This window comes from Apus apus, chromosome 2 (assembly GCF_020740795.1).
Source record: "Apus apus isolate bApuApu2 chromosome 2, bApuApu2.pri.cur, whole genome shotgun sequence".
Classification (NCBI taxonomy): domain Eukaryota; kingdom Metazoa; phylum Chordata; class Aves; order Apodiformes; family Apodidae; genus Apus; species Apus apus.
In genome coordinates this window covers 93177276-93201235 of record NC_067283.1, presented here as the reverse complement: position 1 = coordinate 93201235, position 23960 = coordinate 93177276, and the positions used below count along the sequence as shown (strand labels likewise).

General features: G+C 39.9%; 2 protein-coding genes across 2 annotated transcripts in view; one reads left to right on the top strand and one right to left on the bottom strand.

Annotated features, from left to right (window-relative positions):
* Positions 1-1605: 1605 nt before the first annotated feature.
* ABITRAM (actin binding transcription modulator) lies at positions 1606-4983 on the top strand. Its single transcript, XM_051609255.1, has 6 exons — positions 1606-1685; positions 1759-1810; positions 3550-3679; positions 4405-4481; positions 4553-4622; positions 4691-4983. Exons 1-6 carry the CDS (start codon positions 1634-1636, stop codon positions 4814-4816), a joined length of 507 nt encoding a protein of 168 aa, XP_051465215.1. The 5' UTR covers positions 1606-1633; the 3' UTR covers positions 4817-4983.
* Positions 4607-23960, bottom strand: part of CTNNAL1 (catenin alpha like 1) — a 62865-nt gene continuing 43511 nt past the window's right edge. Inside the window, exons 9-19 of the mRNA XM_051609242.1 lie at positions 23072-23230; positions 22156-22248; positions 21729-21879; positions 13196-13233; positions 9970-10020; positions 9728-9882; positions 8928-8976; positions 8075-8131; positions 7812-7931; positions 6320-6403; positions 4607-6196 (exon numbers count right to left, since the gene is read on the bottom strand). Coding sequence (XP_051465202.1) covers positions 6035-6196; positions 6320-6403; positions 7812-7931; positions 8075-8131; positions 8928-8976; positions 9728-9882; positions 9970-10020; positions 13196-13233; positions 21729-21879; positions 22156-22248; positions 23072-23230 — 1119 coding nt within the window. The 3' untranslated portion in view covers positions 4607-6034. The remainder of the gene's footprint in view (positions 6197-6319; positions 6404-7811; positions 7932-8074; positions 8132-8927; positions 8977-9727; positions 9883-9969; positions 10021-13195; positions 13234-21728; positions 21880-22155; positions 22249-23071; positions 23231-23960) is intronic.

Genomic DNA, 23960 nt, shown 5'->3' with positions numbered 1-23960 from the left:
TTCTGCTCCTGTAATGCTCTTCATGAACAAGATGTGTCCCTGGGCAAAAAAAATCAGTAAGACTTCTCCCCTCCTTCCCTCCAAATATCTCATCATAGTTTGCAGTGTCTGAGATACAACCTCACTGAATCCTAGTGGGTTTTGCAGCTCTCAGACACTGTGTTTACCAGTGGTCTGGTAAACCCACCGGAAATTCAGGGTGCTTTAGCCTATGGGTCTTTTGCCTTCTCTCCTGCATTCTCACCTGTCAGAGAAGTTGAGCAAGTTCCTTATCTTTGGTCATGAGGGATTTCAGACTTGGAGGAGCTTGGTTAACTTGGAATTTTTTACCAGTGGTTTCTGTTTGCCTACAACCTCAGTATCTGCCAATTCAGCTGGGCTTCTCTTGTCCATGGGCTAGGACATAGGAAACAAGCACATAGCCTAGTGTTGCCCAAGAGATGTTCAGATCAATGACTAAATAATGGTGATAGATCTACAAGTTTCAGTCAGTTCTTAGCTGGCTTATGATATAATCAACAGACATTAAAAGATCTGCATATCACAACACACTGCTAAGGTAACAATGTGAAAAATAAATTGCCTTTAGAGCATGTGGGCAGACATGGCTCAGTAGGCAGGGCACAAACATATCCCATGTTTGCTTCAGTGCTTTAATTTTTAATGGACATCTCTTAGATGGAGACATGTCCATGATGCACAGCTGTCCAAACTTGTAACAGGGAAGACTACAGAGTGAAACCTGCTGTAAGCTTGTACCAGAAAGATGACAAAAGATTCGGTTGGTGTTTTTTGTTTTGTTTGTTTGTTTTGTCAGCCTTATAAAGTAGAATCTGCCTCATTTGCAATGTACTGACATTGAAAATACTCACGGTTTGGCAAACTGATGGAGCAGAGCCTCCAAGCAGCCCTTTATGTATCTGTTTTTCTGCAGTAGGTTGTAATGTGCCTGGCTATTCTGTCTGAGAAGTTGAAGTATCTGTTTTTCTCTCTGTCTGTACCTCAATTATGGGACAGGCCTTCATTTTGTATGCTGTTACAGCTGCCTTATTTAGTGCCTGTGCTAGAGGTGGGTAAACAAATTAATGCTATGGTTATTTTATTTGGGTGGTTTGGGCCTGTATTTGTACAGAAGAGGTGATGTGTGTGTGCCCAGCCTGTGGGGTTCAGCTGCTGGTAGGGTGGCCAGAGCACCTCAGACTGATGCCAGATGTCCTGTGGGAACCCAGCTGAGTTGATTTGAAATGCAATTAAGGCTAAAATGTAATTCGCAGGGGCCCTCCCCCTGCCTGACTTCCGAGTTTACAAGGAAAAACGGGTCATTCTGTTTACCACAAGCAAGACAAACATTTAATGAAAACGTTTTTACATGTTTTTAAAATATTTCGGTGCTCGTAAGTCACTGTAGCTCTCTCTGTATTGCTGTGTGCTAGAGACAATAAACCACTGAACCAAAGGCTGGGCTTTGAGTGCTTGCCTCACTGATGTAGCTTCTACCACTTCTTTCACTTACCTTCTCGGGGGGCGGGGAAAGGCAAAATCCGTGCAGTCGGCAAAAGCGCCCGCCTTGCACCGGGGCTGGGAGGGGGGCGGGCCGCGCCGCCCTCCCGCGGCGGCGGGGCGGAGCGGGGCCATGGCGGCGGCGGGCGGCGCGCAGCGCTACTTCACGCGCTGGTACAAGCCAGGTAGCGCCCGGGCGGGCGGGCGGGGGGGCCGGGGCGGCAGCGGGCGCTCACCGGTGCTTGTGCCCTGTTGCAGACGTGAAGGGGCGGCCGTGCGAGGACTTCTGCGTGCTGCAGCACTCCAACAGGCGAGTGGCGGGGCCGGGGGGGGGCGGGCTGAGGATGTCCTTCCGGGACGAGTCCCAGCGCTGCTGGGTTCTGACTCGTGGGGAGGAACGGCCGGTGCTTCCCGGCAGGACAAGGGAGCCCCCGCAGCCCCTTCCATCGGAGCGGGCGGCACACGGCGGGCTGAGCCCGCAGCCGCGGGGAGGTGCCGACACGGCTCCGCTCCTGCAGGAGCGCCTGGAGGCGGCAGGTGGAAAATAACAGGCGAGCTTGGATTTTTCTGGAAGATGAGGGAGCGTTGGAAATCTCAGCCTTACTGTTATCCTTCTTTAAGTATTAGTCTGGTGAGGACAGTGGAGCTTGAACTCTTCCCCCCGTATCGCTGCACACACGTCTGAAAGGATCCTTCATGCCGTGCTCAAGGCCTTGCATCATCTCCTGCTGAAAGGGCCCTCTGCATCATCTTCAGCAGCAGAAGAGCAATGTTTCAAAACTCTGCCATAATGACATTTAGAAGTAGCCTGTTTAACTTGGTTTCTAGGAAATTAATTGGGTCCCTATGAACAAACCTTTAGCTTTTTCTAAACCCAGCTTACTTGCATTGTTTTTTTGTCTAATACATGGAATGCAAGACAGGAAATAAAACGTCATACCTTTTTTCTACTTGGCTGTAGCTGGGTATCCAGTCATGTGGAGTAAGTCAACCTGTACCTGGTTTGGACTCTGAAACACACCTTGCCTTCCCTAGCTCCTGCCCCCCTGCTGCAGCCTGGTGGGACTGCAGGTGGCTCAGTGGCATCGTGGAAGCTTCTGGGGCGTTTGTTCCCTGAGGGAAGAACAGAACTTAACTACTGCCCGCACAGAAACTGACAGTGCCAATTGCTTGTGTTTTGAGGGAAGACGAAGAGGTGTTTATTGTTCCCAGTGGATGGACTGCCTGTTAAGGGTAACGGGGTGGGAAGTACAGGGCAGAACCACAAGCCTCGCTGCAGTTTTTGGAGCTGGGGCTTTGCTGGGGCTGATTCATGCAGTTGACTTGATTGTTCTGGTCTCAGCTTTAATAGATTACAGCTCAAATAGATGATCTGCCATCTTCCCTTGAGAAAGAGGCTGGGGCCAAGCAGAGGTAGATTTTCTGGTCCCTTTCTTTGAGCTGCTGGGCATGCTGGAAGCGTTTGCCCACATCCAGCTCCCTCTTGCAGGGAGCTGCGCCACAGGAGCTTGCAAAGAGGAGTGGCAGTGGGGGGTCAGAATGCAATGTACATTTGCACAGCAGACATCAAGTAAGATGCCCTGAAAAAAGTGAGTCCAGTTTGATCTTGTGTCTGAAAGGTTTGCAAGTGGAAAACTAAAATTTGTCTCTGACCAATGCCAACAATTATCCCCCATTTTTCTTCATTAGCTCAGGTAGATGGTGTTCTAGGTTACCCTACTCAGCCCCCAAGCACTCACCGAGACCTGTCTGTCCTTGCTTCCTCCCTGGGCCTGGTAAGTGCCTGTCCAGTGACTCACACTGCAGTAAGCTGAACTATCAGCTTAACTTGGCTGCTAAGCTATAGAGGGAAGACACCACTTACAGAATGAAAGAAAAGCTTTCAGAACACTGGAAGTCTCACTAGCATTTTAGACTAAAAGCCCAAATTACGTAGTATTAGCTTTAAATCCTGCCAGTATAGGCAGAGGAGGTTGTAGAGCTGACTTAGAGCATATCAGAGCATGGCTTCTCACAACTACAGTGCAATAATTACATTTCTTGTTGCAGAATCTGTGTTATCACCTTGGCAGAAGCCCATCCTCTTCTTCAAAATGGAAAAACAATTACAAGCATTAATTATCAAATCAGCACCAACTGCAGCAGACTCCAGAATAAGGTCTCTGGGAAGTCAAAAAGGGTATGGCTTTTTCATTTGGTTAGTTGTCATTTTCATCTCTCACACTGCCTGAGATTTTCTGTCCTTTCTACGATAGAAACATGCCAAGTTACCTTTGCATTTTATTTTAAAACAGCCCCTCTGGAGTTAAAAGAATTGATGTTCTCTAGAGGCACCAACTGTTCTAGCTGGGGTATTACAGGTCTCCTGCAATACAGGTGGTTTCCAGTGTTGCTTGAATCAGTGCTAATGGTTGCTTTTAGTAATTTTTTCATAGTATAAGAAAATACAGAGAGGCTTAAATATGCCTTCATAGATAAAAATTTGTTTCCATCAAAATGCCACAGCTTGGGAGACTATTGTTTTTGTCAAACAGACCTGGACAGCAGATGGGCTGGTTCAGTGTGTTTCATGGTGGATTATCAAATACCAGTAGCTTAACCTGGTTATACTGAAGTCAACAGTGCTTATTATTCCACAAGAAACTTAGTTATGACTACATTTTTAAGACATTACAAGCTTCTAACCCATTTGTGTATGTAACTGAGTTCTGATACTCCCTTTTGTAGGGAAGCACAGCTTTGCCACTTGCAGTGACGTGTTACTGTCACACTTCCTTGCTTTGTTCTGAAGCTTACAAACTCACTGTGTTGCTGATGGTAATACTTTTAAAAGCCCTGTGTAATTAAAAGTGTGTATACATGTGTGTGTATTTTTTTTATTATTTTTTTTTTTTCCAAATGCAGGGAGCTCAGTTTTTAACAGAACTTGCTCCTCTGTGCAGGATATCTTCATCAGATGGAGAGGAATACACCATTTACAGGTAAGGTTTTTCCCTTTTTCTTCTTACCTTGACATACTGTGCACTTTTACTGAAACTTAACACTTTTGCAGTTGTATACGAGGACGACTGATAGAAGTGAATGAAAACATTCTTAGCAATCCAGCTATTCTGCAAGAAAAGGTAAGAAGCTTTCTTGCTTTTTATTTTCCAACTTTTATTTCACTACTAACTTCAGTCTTGCTTTTTAGCCATCAACCGAGGGATATATTGCAGTGGTTCTACCCAAATTTGAAGAAAGCAAGAGTGTAACTCAGGGACTTCTAACACAGAAGGAGTATGAGGAAGTTTTGCTGAAACGTCTTAATTCTGCTTAATGAATTAATTATACAGCCATATTCTGCATTTTATACTAAATAAGCTACTTTTATTGTACATTGTAACTCATGATAATCAAAAGGCTTAGTGCCTGTTTTTGAAAGTGGAATTTCAACACTTGATTTATACAACCAATAAAACAGTTCAAATAGTTTGTATATTAAAATTTGCTTTCTCTTTTTCTCTGAATTGTAGCACTACAAGTTTTTAAATAAGCACAGAATGCTATGTTGGAAAAGTATTTGTTCCACAGGCAGCTTTGCTTCTGCACAGTACAAGCATAACACATGCAGAAAAATAATACAATTTAGCTATCACTTAATTTAGCTAAACCAATACAATATGGGCTTTGACAAAGGTGAATTGAAAATAAAAAGGCAACAGAAGCCAATGTACAAAGAGCAGATAAACTTGAAAATACGTATTTCACACCAGGTTATATATTCATGGCATCCTGAAGTAAAATAATGCTCTTTGTACAGAAGTTTGTCATAATCAGTATCTATTTTCTTAATTTTTAATTGGTATAATATAAAGTCTACATAATGTATCAGTGGTTCTACATGCAATTCAAATGCTGCTCAGTAAATTTTAATAAAAAAGAAAGCAGTAACTGACATTACAGATAAAGATGGTAAAAGGGGTTAAAGTCAAGAGTATTAATCACTTTGAAATACACTTTTGGAAGTATGAATCATGTCAACAAGATTAAAATTCAGTGGTGCAGCTATTGAAAGAAGGTTTTTTTCCTAGAATACTTCATTGCAGGTAGAACGCATAACTAAGATGGTATTTCAGTGCTTTAGGTCACAGCCTTTCAGAGTATGTTCCTGATTCTGCTTTATCTAATACGTAGACTGCAACAGGCCAGAGATGAGTTTACAGACTTCCAACAGTAGTGTTACCATGTGCAGCAAAAGGTTATTCTATATAAAATGTCTATTAGCAGCATCTTTGGGTTGAAACATCCATTAAGACATTCATAAGCATTAATTACAAAACCAGTATCAACAGTGAGCATAGGAAAGGCATTCACATTATAAAAATACAAAATTATTAAGACTAGTTGATGTTGCAATTGCTAAGTAATGGGACATCTATTAGATGTGAGAAAGGTCAGCGGTTTTAATAGAAATCAACCTGGTTGAACTTTCCACAAATTAAAACAACATGAAGAATTCAGTGAGTGTTATTTTCTGCATTTCGAAGTGCTATAATTACTTGGTCTCCAAAAATGTCATGTTTGCAACATGATTTTCTAAAGACTTGATACCAAATGTGTCAGCTCTCCTCTCTGAAGTATGTGTATTAGTTCCAGTTCGAATTCTGTCTTCTCTCCACGGTGGAGCAGGTTTAAGACAGCCATTTCCTGCTTTATTCTGTATATATATATATATATATATATAAAAAAGATTTATTAAAAACAAACAAAGAAACCCCCTCAACCCAACCAACCAACACCCCTCTCCCCAAACTATACTGCAGAGGAACAAAGTACTTGCCTTTCTCAATAATTTGCAGCAAAGTGGGAGAAGTTGGCACAAAAGAGTCATCACGTTTCTTGTTTTCAGAATGCATGCATCAACCTAAACAAGGCAAGTACAGTAGAGTAAGACCACTGATAACTTTTATTAGGCAGTTATTTAATGCATGAGATGATAATTTGTTTCAAGCTTGAATAGGTAATACTTTTCCTTTATAGATCCCTTCTAATCAAAAGATTTTGCCTAGCTTTTAAAAATTCCTCTATACATCAGAGCAACAGCATCCCTTCTGTTAGCCCAAAACTTGATCGAGAAAGTAGAAGAGAATGACACACATCGCAGGAGAAGCAACTCATAATAATATAATATTAAACAGTAATCTAAGTTTCCCGGAAAGGAGCTCTTACCTTCTACGTATGAATGGCAATTCTTGTTGTTTTTCCTTTTGGTTTATGTCGTCAGCATGATTTAGAAAGCCATGCATCATGTAAGCTTTACCTAAATCTTAAAATTATTCCAGCTTACACCTCAAGTCTGACTCAGCACAGGTCACGTATCTAGGCCCTCAAGAAATATCCAATAGCCTGTTGTCACTATGTATACATCATTTTGTATAAGCAGACTGGAGTTTGCATTTAATTTAGCTGGACAGTGTAAAACAAACCAAGTAACTTAGCAGGGAAACATCTCTGTAAACTCTCCACTAACAGTGAAATCCAAAACCAGAAAGATAATTTCAGTATTTTTAGTAATAGGAAGGAAAAAAACTAATAGTTATTTTACTGATTCTTAAAGTTGATATGCTAGGGGTAGGGAAACTGTTCCTTCAAACATGAAAATCAATGATACATGTGTGGTCACTGGGCCAGTTACATAAAACTGTGATATCTGTGCTCTCTAAAGAAAACATGAATGTAAACCTGTAGGGTAATACTATCCAAGCTATCCACTGGCAGGCTTCCATGGATGCTGGGTGCAAGCGTAACATATTTTGCCTCCTATCAAACTCTCAGCATGAATGAGGATGTTAGTCAGGCTAAACTTCTCTGCCCTTCTCTGGTAGTGGGACAGAGGAATAAATAAATTTAAAAAAAAAAAAAGGCTAGAAAACAGTACCCATGCTGAAGGAAATGCCCCTCCCAACAAAATAGTATAGTAAATGGCTTGGCTTATAGTTAGCAGCGATGGATGTCCCAATAGAAAACACATTTTCAGCAAGAGGAACAGTCTTACTGTTCTTCCTCTATACCTCATAAATCAACTTCTCAAAACACGGGAAGTGCAAAAGTACTTCAAGTTGAGGTAAATTCCACTTCTACATAAGGAACAGCAACGACACACTGCACCCCAGAAAAACACTTGCACAACAGCATAAAACTTTGTACTTACTAATTTTTATGTTCCTCTGTCAGTCCAAGAAGTTCAGCTGTCATTAACTGTTTCATACTTTTACAGGAGCACAAATTAGCAAGTTAGGTCTTACTTTCAGGAATATACATTTTTACATTACCTTTGTAAATGTAGCACTTTTACCCTGAACAGATGCTTTAGCTGTGATCTGGAGCTGCTTGCACATCGAGATCAGTTTTTCAGCCTCCAAGAGAAGTAGAGGTTTGTCATCACTGGGTACCTGAAACATTGTTTCAGAATGACAAAACCATTCTGTATTATAGACTTCAATATTAAACTAATGGAGAAGATGCCACAAGCAGCTTTTAAGCAGTTATCAGGTGTGTCATAAGCTGAAAGGCTGTTTCAGGGGTCATACGTCACCTGATCAGAAAAGGCATGAAGAGCTGAAGCAAGCTTTGTGCCCTCCGTAGCAAAAATCTGAAAGGGGAAGTAAGCGTATCACAAAATGAATCGCCATGGAAGATAAGGCTCTTTGTTGTTTTAATAGTGTACTATAGAGTAAAAAGGTTGTCAGGAAATGTTTGTGATAGTTGTATACATTTATAATTAACAAGTCAGTGGCTCGCAGTGATTTCTGAAATAGCAAGCTACGTTACAAGTTGCCATTCTCCCAGATAAGCAAAGTTTAAAGGCTTTCCCTTTACAAACAAAAAATCTTACATCCAATTCTTTTTTTGCACTGTAGCAGCTCACAGGAGTTTTGTGGGTAGGTGGCACCTGCCATGTTTGTTTATTGTCCTGACAAGGGTAACCAGTCTCCTGATAAAACCCAGACATATATCTGGGAAATATCACAGCAAAGTCCATTTGGCCCCTTGTCTTTTTCATTACTCAAATGTTTACATATTCTTTCCTGTGAAAATAACCACTGCTCAGACTAGGATGGAGTATCCATTAACACCATCAGGGACTGACCTAAGTGACACAATGAATACTACTAATGCACTGAAGTCCATGGTATTTGCCTTAATGCCAGTTTGCCATTCCCTACTCCTAACTGGAATCTGTCAGTTTGATGAATGATGTCTTAAGCTACTACTAGAAGACTGAAATGTTTGCTTTCAGAATGTACATACCAAAGTTAGGATGCTTAAAAACTACAGCTGCCAGTCAATTCACTGTATGCTGTACTTATGAGTAAGGAATCACAGAGCTGAGTTCTAATTTGTTCTTCACTCAGTGCCTAACTCCTATTTTCTTAAAAATATGTTACCTCTGCTTGATGAAATAGATCTTGAGTAGTTTTCAGCAGTCCTTCTCCTCTGTGGGAAATAATGAAAACAGAAAATATGCCACATACAGTCTGCAGGTTATTTTGCCTGTTACTTGCACAATTTGTAGTATGTCCCTCTCTCTCTCTCACTTCCATTCACATCACTGAGCTGTAAAATATCAGTATTTTAGAAGATACTATGCACAACAATAACTTACTACAGGAACTGCATTTCACAATATTATATAAAACACTTAAGTGGCTACAGCACCACTGGGAAATTAGCAATAGTTCAGTTCTCATCAGCTGAGCAAGGGCAGAAATTCATGCTTCTGGCATACTGAGTATTATTGGGTTGGTAGGTAAGGAAAATCTCAACTCTTTTAAACCTCCACCCCAAATTCTTCAAATACAAAAGCTGACATTGCATTAGCAAGTTTCAGAACATCACATTTCAGTACAATAAAGATCAGTAATTCTAACATACAGTTACATAACTGCTTTAATTCCCTGAATTTTGAAAGTATGAACATACTTCTTAAAATGTTTTCTGAACCCAAAAGATATTTAAGTAGCTGTTCTACAACAAAACAAATGTTTAGCACCTTTAAACCCCTCATAATTTTATTATTAAACAGCTTAGAAATTTACAAGACTTTATCAAGTGTAAGGATAGAAATTAAAGCTCCTTTCTGAATGTGTCCCAATTCTTATACTCTGGAAATTAAATTGTCTTATTTCTTACAAACACTGTCAGTGCTCTTCTTCCCACCAAAACACGCTGCATACAGTGTAATTACCTGGTAAATAAGTACATGGAGTAGGCCATACTTGACATGCCTTGTCCATGTTGCACAATCTCATTGTCCTGATCCTCCCATTTCTCTGTCTCAGAATCCACATCGGATGTGAGCAGATGCAATTCTAATCCAAGTTTTGCAATTTTTGCCTGTTCCTGTAAATGGGAACTGTATTTATGGCACTTGAAAATACCTTCTGAAGAAATAAAAAAAGGTTTTTGACTAAAACGACAGCATCTTACCTCAGTGTCTAGTTTGACTGGCTTTAATGCTTTCAGATTTGCATTATGTTTCTGTTTCAAACAAAAAATAATATTTTTAAATAAAACGAATTAGGAAGCATTTTGCTAAAAAATCATAAGAGGTAGTAGCTCTGTACTCAGAAGCAGACTTTGCAGGAATATTCTAGTGGTTCATACTTCTCAGTAGATGCTGAGAACCTGTTCTGATCTGGCTGCTCTCCTGAAATGGCATGTGCAAGCAGGGTCTGTGTCTACAGACACCCTGAAGTTTCAAGGAAAAGAACCATTCCACACTTCTCAGATTCCACTTCCTCACACAGAACCACCTCTTCTCCTCACCCTCTAAATCCTCAGTAATACTTGGGACTAAACAAACAGTCTTAGTCAAGTACTGCTGCACTGATTTTTCCATCAAAGATGATACTGATATAATAGAGACTTGGAAGGTGATTTAGCCAGCTGATCGAGGGCACAACCCATGTAAATGTTGGTGTGACCACGTTCTGTGTCAACAGAATACTGGAAATAAATAATGAAACTTTGATATTTTTATGGGTTTCTCTCTTTTATTTAAGAAATGAACTTTAAATCATTTGAAATACCAGGCTGGCTGGCAAGTCCAATATGGGCCTTGATTAAACAATAATTAATGGTACTGATGTGAGAGGAATATCTGATAAGGCAGAGCCTGTCAACTGTGTAACACATATACACAGTAGAACATAATTTGTTTTAAAACAATTTGCATGTGGAGAGGAGCAGCTCTTGGCTTTAATTTCACATGCTGGTGCTGTCACTGTTCAAAGACAGCAAAAAGTAACAGACAAGGGAGCCATGGTCCCAGTTTGGAAACTGCACTGGAGTGCAAAGGAATGGGAAGTACAAAAGTGGTGTCTTAACTTGGAAGAGGTGTGAGCCAGTGAAGGAGGTTTCATTATAACTGTGCTGGACTGAGATCCTTGTCTGGGAATCTGAAAAGAGCTGCTTGCTATTCATTAGTGGGAGTACTTAGGCAAATTAGCACTATTCACTGTGAACAGCATCAGAAATAAGCTCTAAGTGCAGTCTCCATCTCTCACTTCAAGAGTCTGAGCAAAAATAAGGTACTACTATTGAAGCTCCTACTGCATTGTGCTGATTAGTTTAGCTTTAATTCCATTTCTCTTTTCCCATGCTCAAAGTTTTAAATATTCTGAACCTCATCAATGTCTAATCAGATTAGACACTGTAATTCTGCCCACTCATTAGAAATGCTGGTGTCATATTGAAAGATTTAGCAGAAAGGATACGAACTGATACTCCTGTCACTTAAGTTTCACCATATTGCATGTTAGAGATGCAATTCAAGAAATGTTTTACGGCAGAATCTTAAAAGAAGAAAGGATCACAAAGCCAAACCAGATTTGTATGTAAATACAAATTTTGGGGTACAAAGCACGGCAAATATTTAACCTGCCAAGTGAAGGGTATTCAAGTAAACCAGCACTCTAGCACAGGTAAACCTCAGAATGATTGTCGGATTTGTCATTTTCTCTATTCTAGTATTCACTCACACTATTTGAATAGGAGAATTGGTAAATACCAGGTAAGCAGTTACTCTGCTTTTAGAACATTATTTGACACCTAATACTATGGAGAAAAATATACCTGTGCATTAAGCACATACATGAATCATCACTACTGCTCTGTCCTCAACTATGGCATGGTGTAGGATGCCACTCATTACCAGCCAAACAGCACAGTTGCAATTAAACAGGTGTGACAAAACATATAATTTAATTAGATCGACAGGAACAGTGTGACTTCTGTGCAGGACAGCGTGGGCATTAGCCAGGCACAGCAGACCTCTGTGATGGCAGTAGGGAGAGAAGAGGCAGTACCAAGAGTCACAGCACTGGGAAGAGAGGCAGTTTCAAAGGTTAGTGCATCAGTTAGGCAAAGAAATTACTCTGTGAACAAACTCTGTTGTCTTAAGGATGTAATTTACATTTCCTGTCTACTTCCAAACTGTCTCTTAATCATAACTCTCCCAAATCTAAGCATCTTGCAAAACTCAAAAGGCAGCAACCTTTCTAATGACAACATGCAGAACTGCTTAAATCCTTGGAAAAAGATGTACAGAAAGTATTTTTAAAAGGCATATGAATCAGTAAGAGGGAACCTGACTTCACACATGTCCTCTTAAAATTTTGGCTTAAGTCCAGAAACAATGTAGTTTAGCCAAACTGGTGAGGGACAAAAACCCTATCAAAAAACATGGAACCAATCTATTTTCTACTCTCACTGTTTAGTTCTGTAACACTGAAATGCACCCATGCTCACTCAGCCTAATGTTGTATTGTATTTAAATGTGCAGAATGGATTTATAACGTACGACCTTTTCTCTTTTCATTATGGGTCAGAAGTAGCAGATAATGTTACCGCTCAACAGGAGACATGGAGATGGGACCATTTCACACCCAAATCCCTCAACACTACAGGTTAAGGATAGAAAGCAAGGAGAGAAGGCAACAAGCTAGAGCTTAGGGAACCTTCTGAGAGCATTCTTCCCTTTTTTCCTACCCGTGAAAGAGTCAGTTGTAGCAAGTGAATCAAATGACTGATTACATGATAATAAGGTTTAGGAGGTTTCCTAAAAACATAGATACTCTTAGAAACAATGTATTATCAGTTATAATCAGCTAAGGATATTAATTACCTCACAACTAAACCTGAACATCTGGTGTAGCTTTTTTTCTCTGCATTAAAAACATTTAAGATCAAAGAAGGAAACAAGAACCTGTTATTTGAAGAACCTAGCGTAATATTGTACATGTCCATCTATTCCAAACAGGTAAACTCAGGCAACAACAAATCAGACTACCAAGATTTTTTTCAGTATGTTTCAGAGTATTCTTACTGTTTTAATAGCAACAATGCATTTTTTAATTTATATAGCATGACAGTTCAGGACGTGATTAAAAGAATGACATATTAATGAACAAGAATTAAAGTTCATGTAGAATCAAAGTGACTAAAGCATATTATGTAACTAGTAACCCTGATTTTCAGTATGTTCGTTTTTCATTTAATAAATTGACAAAGTTTGACATTTTAATGTCAGCCACCCAGTCAGGATGCATGTTACCAAGAAACTGCTATGTCTTCATCAAGGTGCAACATGGAAAGATGTCAACTAGTTAACAGCAGATAAGAAATAAATAGTGGAATCCCAAGAACAACTTACCCCTGGTCTGGGTAGTGATAGGTAGACACGCTTCTCTCCTATGAAGAACACACATATTTACACCAAAATTTGTATGCAGTTTTAAATCAATGGGATCACATACCTTACTTCATGCTCCCTTAAGCTGTAGTACTATAAAAGCAAGTTACTTACCTGTAATTTCTCCTCTCTGAATACTGCAGAGGACTGCCTCTGCTTCCAGAGAGAGAAGGGACAAGAACTGTACTGTTCAGATTTTAGCTCTCAGCAACTGGCAGTTAAGAAACCTCCTCTGAACAGCTTCCCTCAGTAAGATTTCTAGTCCCCTGCATGCAGTCCACAAGCAAGTAAAGTAACTCATGCCAATGACTAAGTAGTTACTGGTAGATGCCCTCATTTTGTTGCAAAGTACAGAACTGACACTGGTCATCCCATGTAAGGCCATCCTTGGTATGGGTTGGATGGTATAAAACTTGGAGCTGGCAATGGTACTAGTGATAAAATCCTAAGGAGGCTTTCTAAGTAATGCCAGTAAAACCCTCATGTTGTACTGTAATATATGTATTCCACGTGCACTGTATAAAGAAAATAGTTCTACAGCATTTTACACACATACTGAATTATTTCTTATAACCCCAGGAGCCTCAGATATTCCCAGTCTGAGCAAAACAAACGGAGAAAAAAATTATTATTTTGGGTGTTACCTAAAAGTGGGTAAAGAAAAGTTTATTGTCAAGAGGAAACGATGCCTAAGCTAACAGCCTAGAATTAGAGCTCCAGCTACCAGAAGACTTAACTACCTATGAAAACGTTTAGTACAGTAGATTCAGGAGAGGAAAGACTGCTAAATAAAATTAAAATATATTAAAAAATCTAAGAGATTGGGAAAAATAGATTTTACCTGAAGAAACAAAGGGCTACTATAATGGATATCAGTATCAGGTTTGCGCAGAGAAGATGTCTCTGCACAGACAAAGGACAGCAACAAACTCTCCTACAACTCCTATTTCCTCCTCTCCTCCAGCTCCCAGAGTAATTCCATTCTGAGTCCTCAGAGGAGTTATGTTGGCCATTCATGATTTTGAGAAAGCATACTCTTAATCTCCTGACACCACAGAAAGATCAAGAGCTCCATATCTATGCAACTAAATCCTAAAAAACAAATTTCAGTAAGCTGATAGGTGTCCCTCAACCCTCTTAATGAGTATGAAAAATGAAATTCTTCTTTTCTAAAATCACCTCTTCCACTACCCAGTTTTGCAAAAGATGAAAAGAGCTATCAGAGCACAAGCTGCCTATTTCTTTCAGAATGCAGAGTTATTCAGATACCAACTGCCCAAACATGCATCCAAGCAGGATTTCACACTACAGACTGACATATAAGAAGTGATTTACAACATCCTGTGTATCAAAACATCAGCTAAAAGGCATGTAAGAAAGCATGTAAGACGTACCAAGAACAAAAGCTAACTTTTAAGTTTAAAATGCTGTAACATAAAAGATCTCCTTGGTGATACGTAAAAACCTGTTGTACCATGAAAAAAAAAAAAGTTCAAACATAGAAAGCTTTGATATAAACAAATGGAATACAAATGCATATTGAGAAGATACACTACTCACAGACACAGGGTGGGCATTCAGAATAATGGGAACCAAATGGAAAGAGGCAGTAAACGGAAATGAGAAAAAAAATGGTTTTGCTCTTCAAGCAATTCCCATTATTTGGCTTTGCAAGGTTTAGTTGCTCACCATATTCAGAAAGAGGAAGGATCTCACTGTTTATTTACAGAGACACTTAAAAATACCCCAACCAACAAAAACCCACCCACACAACCCACCTGGACCCACAGATACCAGACCTTTTAAAAGCACAGATCAACTCAGGCCAGAGATAATCCTACTTCATCAGAAAATACTTCATTGTATCAGGATAATAACAGAATTTATATTTTATTCCATTACCAGAATGCTCATATATATTTTTTCAAGTATTTAAATTCCTTAGTTGTAAGTCAGATCATGGCTATAACAGCAAAAGACTTTTTGCCATTATGTGATCTTTTTTTACTTATTCCAGTCTGGCTTTGCTTTCCTAATGTGTTTTCTCTGGTTTTCCTTATTATTTTTTAAAAAACTTCATTTCTATTATTTCATCCTCTTTGTCTTCTAATTTTCTGCTTTCTAGTAGTTCAAGTTGCATTTTTCCCTCCAAAATGTCTCTATTTCAACTTCTAAGTCTTGCTTTTGCTCTCACTTCTTATCTAAGCCATCCACTAGGATGGCTGCATATTTGCTTTGCCCTTCTTTCTAGACCTCTAACTTCTCAATTCCGATCTGCCTGGCTCCAAAACTGGTGCTACCAACAGGACTTCAGGTTTTTTTATCATGGTTTGGTTTACAGGACACTGGGCCTGCTGACACTGGATGGGAAGACCCTGTCCCACAGGGGAAAAAGGGTACTAGGGCAGGAATTAGCGGGACTCATTGATAGGGCTTTAAACTAGGTTGGAAGGGGGTGGGGGATAAAGCCAGGCTTACTACAGATGAGCCTAGTGATGGTCTGGTGGTCAGGTCAGCTAGTCTGGAAACCTCACTGGAGGCCCAGCTTAAATACCTTTATACAAACGCACGCAGCACGGGGAATAAACAGGAGGAATTAGAGATGAGGGTGAGCCTGCAGGGCTACGATCTCCTTGGCATCACTGAGACCTGGTGGGATGGCTCCTATGACTGGAGCATCAGAATGGAGGGTTATAAACTCTTTAGGAAGGACAGACAGGGAAGACAGGGTGGGGGTGTTGCACTCTGTCAAAGACCAGCTGGAGTGCATGGAGCTCTCCCTGGGGACAGATGAGGAGTCAACAGAGAGCTTATGGGTTAAGATTAAGGGGAAGAAAGGCCAAGGTGACATCGTGGTGGGAGTTTGCTACAGGTCGCCTGAGCAGGAGGATAATATAGATGAGGCACCATATAGACAGAGAGGAGCAGCTTCACATTCACAAGCCATGGTCCTCATGGGAGACTTTAACCACCCTGACATCTGTTGGAAGAACAACTCTGCTAAAAACAAACAATCCAGGAGGTTCCTAGAGTGCAAGGATAACTTCCTTTTCCAAGTAATCGAGGAACCAACAAGGAGAGGTGCTATGCTGGATCTTGTCCTCACCAACGAGGAAAGGCTGGTGAGGGACATAAAGCTCAAGGGCAGCCTTGGTTGTAGTGACCACGAAATGGTGGAGTTCAAGAGGAGTAAGGAGGGCTCACAGCTAGCTTACTACCCTTGACTTCAGAGGGAAGGTTTCAGCCTCTTCAGGGATCTGCTCAAGAGAGTGTCTTGGGATAACACGCTGGAGGGTAGAGGGGCCCATGAAAGCTGGCTGGTATTTAAGGATCACCTTCTCCAGGCCCAAGAGCGTTGCATCCCAACTAAGAGGAAGTCAAGTAGAAACTCCAGGAGGCCAGTGTGGATGAGTAAGCAGCTCCTAGAAAAGCTCAAACTTAAGAAAGAAGCATACAGGGGGTGGAAGCTAGGGCAGGTGTCCCGGGAGGATTACAGAGAGGTTGACCAAGCAGCTAGGGATAAGGTTAGGAAAACAAAATCCCTGCTAGAATTAAATCTTGCCAGGGATGTTAAGAACAATAAGAAAAGCTTCTTTAGGTATGTTGGGGAGAAAAGGACATCCAAGGAGAATGTAGGCCCTCTCCTGAAGGAAACGGGCAAGGCAGCAACACAGGATATTGAGAAGGCTGAGGTCCTCAATGACTTCTTTGCTTCAGTCTTCTCTGGCAAGTGCTCCAGGCTCATCACAAAGGCCACAGAAGGTGAAAGTACGGACTGGAAGAATGAATTACCCCCCACCACAGGCATAGAGCAGGTTCATGACCACCTAAAGAACCTAAAGGTACATAAACCTATGGGACCTGATGGGATTCACCCACGGGTCCTGAGGGAGCTGGAGGATGAAATTGCTAAGCCTCTGTCCATCATATTTGAGAGGTCATGGCAGTCTGGTGAGATTCCCTCTGATTGGAAAAAAGGGAACATAGCCTATTTTTAAAAAGGGGAAAAAGGAAGACCCAGGGAACTGCAGGCTGGTCAGTCTCGCCTCTGTGCCTGGCAAGATCATGGAGCAGATCCTCCTGGAAAGTCTGCTAAGGCACATGGAAAATAAAGAGGTAGTTGGTGACAGCCAGCATAGCTTTACTAAGGGCAAGTCATGCCTGACCAATCTGGTGGCCTTCTACAACAAGGCTACAGAGATGGTGGATGGTGGCAGAGCTACTGACATCGTCTACTTAGATTTGGGCAAGGAGTTTGACACTGCTCTGGTGAGACCCCACCTGGAATACTGTGTACAGCTCTGGGGCCCTCAGCACCAGAAAGATATAGACCTGTTGGAGAGGGTCCAGAGAAGGGCCACCAAGATGATCAAAGGGCTGGAGCACCTCTGCTATGAAGACAGGCTGAGACAGTTGGGGCTGTTCAGCCTGGAGAAGAGAAGGCTCCAGGGAGACCTTATAGTGGCCTTCCAGTACTTGAAGGGGCTACAGGAAGGCTGGGGAGAGGCCTTTAATCAGAGAGGGTAGTGATAGGACAAGGGGTAATGGTTTGAAACTGAGAGAAGGGAGATTTAGGTTAGATGTTAGGAAGAAATTCTTCATTATAAGGGTGGTGAGGAACTGGAATGAGTTGCCCAGGGAGGCTGTTGATGCCCCATCCCTGGAGGTTTTTAAGGCCAGGTTGGATGAGGTTTTGTGCAACCTGGTCTAGTGGTAGGGTTCCCTGCTCATGGCAGGGGGGTTGGAACTTGATGGTCTTTAGGGTCCCTTCCAACCTTAATGATTCTATGATCTGTATACCTGTCCATCAACTACTGGCATCCCAAGTCCTCATGATCATTTAACTCCTCTCAAATCAAGTGGGCAAAAAAAACCAGAAGGGGGTGGAAAAGGAAATCAGCTTTATAAATCAATCTCTCTCTTTTGACCGAGTTACAAGGGAGCGATCCAGGGTTTATTCACATCCCTCCCCAACATACTGAAACCATAAAGTTAGAAGGAAAAAAAGAGACTGTCTGACCCCCAACAGATTTGATCTAGTTTCATTAGGTGATCCATTTCAAAATGAAAGAGCCTCAAAGTATCTAATGCAAACTAGTAGTTCTTAGCTCTCTGCACAGGCCATAGAGAGCAAACCAATCCGTCCACCACTGAAACAAACCTCCCAGCTACAAGGAGCCACCTTCTAGAGGAGCCCAGCACTCTTTTCAGCCCACACCAGCCACACAGCATTTCAAACACCAACATGGTACAGAATGGGCTTCCTCACCATTGGATTTAGAAGTGTTTTAAGGGTAAAAAAAAGAAACCCAGCTCTACCTCACTATACAGTTCTGTATAGCACAGAAACATTTTCAAAACATTTGTGAGGGTTGTGGGGCTGTGGTGTGCTCATCAACCTCCCTGAGCCCTATGTGTGTGTGCACCCCTCTTCCCAAGAAAAGACCACTAGAATTTGGGCATAATATGGTGTGTTTGTGTTAAAATGAAGTAAAATATTGGTTTATTTCCAAGCTAGATCTGTCTCTCTACCCATGTGAGTTTTGAATCTTACTATGAGAAATACCTGATTTGCTGATATGAAAGAAACACTGGATAAGGAGCTATGCAATTGCTCATAAAAATAAGGAAATGAGTATAAACAATGTAAATCAGTGTAATCAGAAAAGTAAGTCTTTTATTTCATGTGTCCAGCACATTTAGTCACCATTCAAGTTTTGCCTCTTAAGCTGTATTCTGAACTCTCTAACAAAGCCAAACATTTAAATTGGTAGTACAAAAATACAGTTTTTTAAACTGAGAAGGAAAAAAACCCACCTTCTTACTGTAATTCTATCTTTTCTTACACAATCACAATTCTACTAGTAATAAAGCACTTGTTACACTTCAGTCTGTAAAATAAAAATACTTTTACGAACCTCAATATTAAGACAACTATCATGAGTTACAAGAATAATATAATCAGTCATAAGTCATGTTTTCTAGAAGAAAAAACTATTGAAAGTGGCAATGTAACTTTAGAGTATTTTCTGGAAGCAAAAAGGTAGCAATATTTGGGTCAGGTTTTTTTTTCTTTTTTTTTGACAAGAGTCACTCTGAAGTCCAAGAGAAAACAAGCGAAAAACAAAAGATAAGCCCACAATACAGAGGAAAACTTTGTAACAGATGGGTGGATATAGGAAATTGAATAATTTCTAAGGAGATAATAAACAGTAATATGAAACAATACAGATTCAGACATAAGTCTTTCACTAGCCTAGGCCACAAGACAAGGAAAACAGACATGATTTCTTGAGCGTTGTTTTGGCAATACAACACCTAATACACCCAAGGCCATATGAAGAATACAAGCTACACTTACTGTCTTTCCAATGGTAGTACCAGAACACTTTATGCTGAAAGAAAGGCTGAGGAAACAAGAGACAAACAAGAATAGACTCATCTGGCTATGCCAAACAGCAGAAGACAGTCATTGCTCCCAGACCCACACACACTACAGCCTCTAACACGCAACACATACCCTTCTCTTCTGTCTCCTTCAAGCAGTAACATTGGGTTGCCTTGTGAAACGATGTTCTAAAGAACCTTAAAAGTACCACTTGTGGGAAATGTCTATTATCTGCTGACAACAGCCACTAAAGAAGAGCTACAGGAGAGCCTAGGAATCTGCAAAAACACTTCTAGAACTATTTGTTTGGGGAGCCAAGTATATATGCTTTGCTGTGGCTGCATCATTCTCATCCTATGATTTTAAAATAAAGGTTTTTAGAGATACATACTATATTTATGTTCTTGTTTAAAATATTACATATACTATTACAATATGTAATTTTAATGTATAACATCATCTATATTTTATATATGTATACATACACATGCACACATACATATAAATATATAAAAAGGTTATCATTCAACCCTGCTAGACCATTGTACGAATATGAAAAAAAAAATCAGATTACTGCATGATCACACCTGCAAATTCCAAATATATTGTAACATTAGAGTAATACCATGTTTTAAGGTACATTATATAAAATGTAATGCTACGTTTAAACAAAGTCAGTATGTCCTTGGCTCCCAAAACAAAAAACACACTGAAATTTAAAAGGCCCACAAACAAGATCTCTGATTGCTATACATCTTTTTATAGCATTCCAGACCAATGTGGAAGAACAAGTAGGATAGCAATCATGTATTTCTCAAATGCCTCCAGTTCCCAATAACCTGCGCTACATACAATTATTGTAAACCCACTCAGAATTTCAATATATATTTTCCTTTTACAAGTCTCCAGGCTTAGGCACACATTGATCTAGTAACCAGCAGCAACAATTTAACATATAACTGCCCTGTGGTTGGTTGTTTACTGTCCTCACACCAAAGCTGGCAGAAAAGAACAGCTTACACAAAAACCTGATCAAGTACAGAAAGGTAAACTGACAAAATAAACTCTAAACATGAAAAAAGGTCTCGTGTTTATAGCAAGATGAAATACTGTATTCTTGATAAAATGTGATCTAACCTGAATGAGGATTTATTTTTCCTGTATCTTAGATACAAAATAATGAAGTCCCTGTATTTCAGTAAATCTAAACTTTTAAACCTGAGTGATTTTCTTAAAAATACAAGACATTCATTATTATTATACATTACATTCTATCTGTATGCAAATATATATTGAAGACTGAAACAAACACACAGCCACAAGTAGTATGACAGGCTACAATAAGACATCATCTAAAAAAAAATTGTTAGCTAAAAATGAAAAACAAAATGGCTTCCATTTTTAAGGTAAATTACCCTATGCTAAAAGTAAACAGAATATTTTTTCTTAAGATTCCAAGGTTTTCTTTTACATGTTGTACAAATACCAATAAACTTACCAACCAGAGAAAATATCCCAAGATTGTGCAGAGTCATCAGGGATTCCATCCAGGAGAAAGGACAGCAGTTTAAAAATCAAATAACTACATTCACTACATTATGAAGTGAATACAAGGCAAGTTGACAATATAGAATACTTATATATGTATATATTGTCCAGAAATACAGGAAATTAACTGAACATGTTACACAATTCAAAATATAGCTTGCTTGTCATGAACTGAGTTGAAAGCCAAACAACCCTAATATCTGAACACCGCTGGCAAAGAGCTGTGTCAAATACTTTTTCATCCTTCAGCAGTTCCATTTGATTTTGCTGGAAATAATCACAGTGTGGAAAGTTAAACATGCCTAATTTTACACAGACAAGGCCTTTAATTTTTTGGCTGATTTTCTTCAAAGAAATCCAAGAAGCACCTTAATTTGACATCTGTACAAAAACAATGTATTTGCGTATTACCACCTAGACTCCACATTGCCATACGGGATGTGGGCTTATTTATTATACTCTTTTCTTAAGAAAACAGTATTTCCTAAATCACACTTAAAATATTTTGACGACATGTTTTGCAAACTACATTTTTCTATTTGTACATAGCATTCTTACCTCTTCTTCCTTCAAATACATCATTGATCTCTCTTAACAACAGAGACATGTCACTCAGTTGAGATTCCCAAGCCTCACAGAACACCTCAAGATTTTCTTTTGCAATCTTGCTAGATGGATGCAATGCCAGTGTTTCTGCAGCAGAAATTATCTGGATGGAGAGTAAAAAAAGTTATATTTTAAGTCCAAGTTAATAGTGTTGCAAATGAATTAAAAAATGCCTTAACAGGCAAACCAGTAAATTCAACTGTTACTATTATGTCTTTGTAGTGTATTCATATGACATTTGCAGGCTTGTGCATCCTTTGAGCCACTGCCCACCATTAAAGCGTAACTCTTTCTTAGAACTGCTTGAAGAGGTGTCCAAAAATTCATACAAATAAGTTTTATTTATGTCCACAAGTGGCCAGAAAAAAGCTGTGCATACCTGTGGGCCTGTGACCTGAAAAGTATCTTCTGCATGTATGCAAGTGATCTCGAGGGGCTCAGTTCCAGAAACGTGCCTCAACAAGTGACACATCTAAATATTTTTAGAAAAATATGGTATCATTAATAGAGTAAAGGTGCACATGCACAAACACTTGCACACACACACAAAGTTATTGATAATCCTTTCACAAACTAAATGGGAACTGTGCAGCTGGATGTTTCTCAGGGAGCGTATCAATAAATCACAGAAGAGGACATTAAAACAAAAAATCCACAATGGTGATTTGCCAGTCTTGGAAGTTCAAGGGTTTTGCTTCTGCATACTCAAACTTCTGAGATTAATCCTAAAGCCTCATATGATAACAAAATTTTTTAGAAATGAATGAGTTTTAGATTCCATGCACATATAGCCTCTGGCATCACTATGTTACAATGATACATCTGCCTGCTACTAGTGCAGTTACTTCTTTTCCATCTTAAGTCCACAGTATGAGACAAGAGTTTGTGGAAGTTAAACAAAACCACACATGCACATGTTTTTAGTAACTCTTTTTTAAAAAATAGAATTTAATAAATAAGTGTATTTCTTGCTCCATAGTATTCCTGAAAACCTAAGAAAAGAATTGGAAAGTTCTATTTCAGTAGATACCACAATTTGTGCTCTGAAAAGGTCAACATAAAACTCCTGTAAAAGCTAAAACAAGTTAGGGCTGTACATCCCTTCTACAACTGTACACCACAATGATGCCTTTGGCTAAGACCACACCAAGAACAATACCAAATTTTACACTATACTAGGAAAATAAAATAAACATTACAAAACAAACTCCTAAGCCTTCCTAAATAATAGATTAAGACAAATCTGGCCACTCTTTTCCAAGTGCCTTACAAAACAAAAACAGCCATGAACTCACCTCAACAAGTTGTTCTTTCTGCTCTGATAGCTTGCAAGTATATTCTGCTACAGCTTCAAGATTTCCTTCTACTCCTGTGACTTTTAACGCTTTGAGAACCATATGATCTGTATGGTATTTTAGCAGATCTGCTGCCAAAGATGTTGCTGCACTGTGGACCTTGAATAGCATGAAAAGGAGATAAAAATCTTGCATTCCATGCCAAATCAAATAAACTTAAAAGACCGACTGATTTTTCCAAGTAGTAAAAAACTTACTGCCATGAAAGCCCATATACACCCTGTGTATTATCTGGGGCTTTAATTCTTCAATTACTATTCAAAGATAAAATCCACCACACTCCAGAAAACCCCACAAGACTCAAATATGTAGAGAAACAAAAGACCAGCTGGGTAAAATCAGAACATGCAGTTATCTCACTGCTGCTTTCTGATAATGGTACAGCTGGGGAAAAAACAGGTGCATGAATTTGCAGGGCACCAAGTTCAGCACAAGAATGGCACAACAGCCACTCTGCTTCTCGTGAAGAACATGAGAACAGTGAACTGTGTGAATCAGACTGAAGCCACACAGCATCCGAGTCTATAATACATTAGACATTGAATTCCTATGAATAAATTGAACTCTCAGTGATGCAAAGAAAAGACTGAATTTAATCAGCTTGTGACAGAGTCTTAAAAAAGTCAGAAGCACCTCTTCTGCAAGGAGACTGAAGCCAGGAATGGGTCTTGGGGAAGTCTCACTCTCCCTACACTTCCAACAAGTGAGGAGAAACTTCCCCTTGAAACACATCCCTAAATCCAGACACACTTTCAGCCCCACGGAGCTACTGAGATTGTACTGTGCAAGCCTCTGCATGACAACTGCTATCAGCGACAGCTGCTGCTAG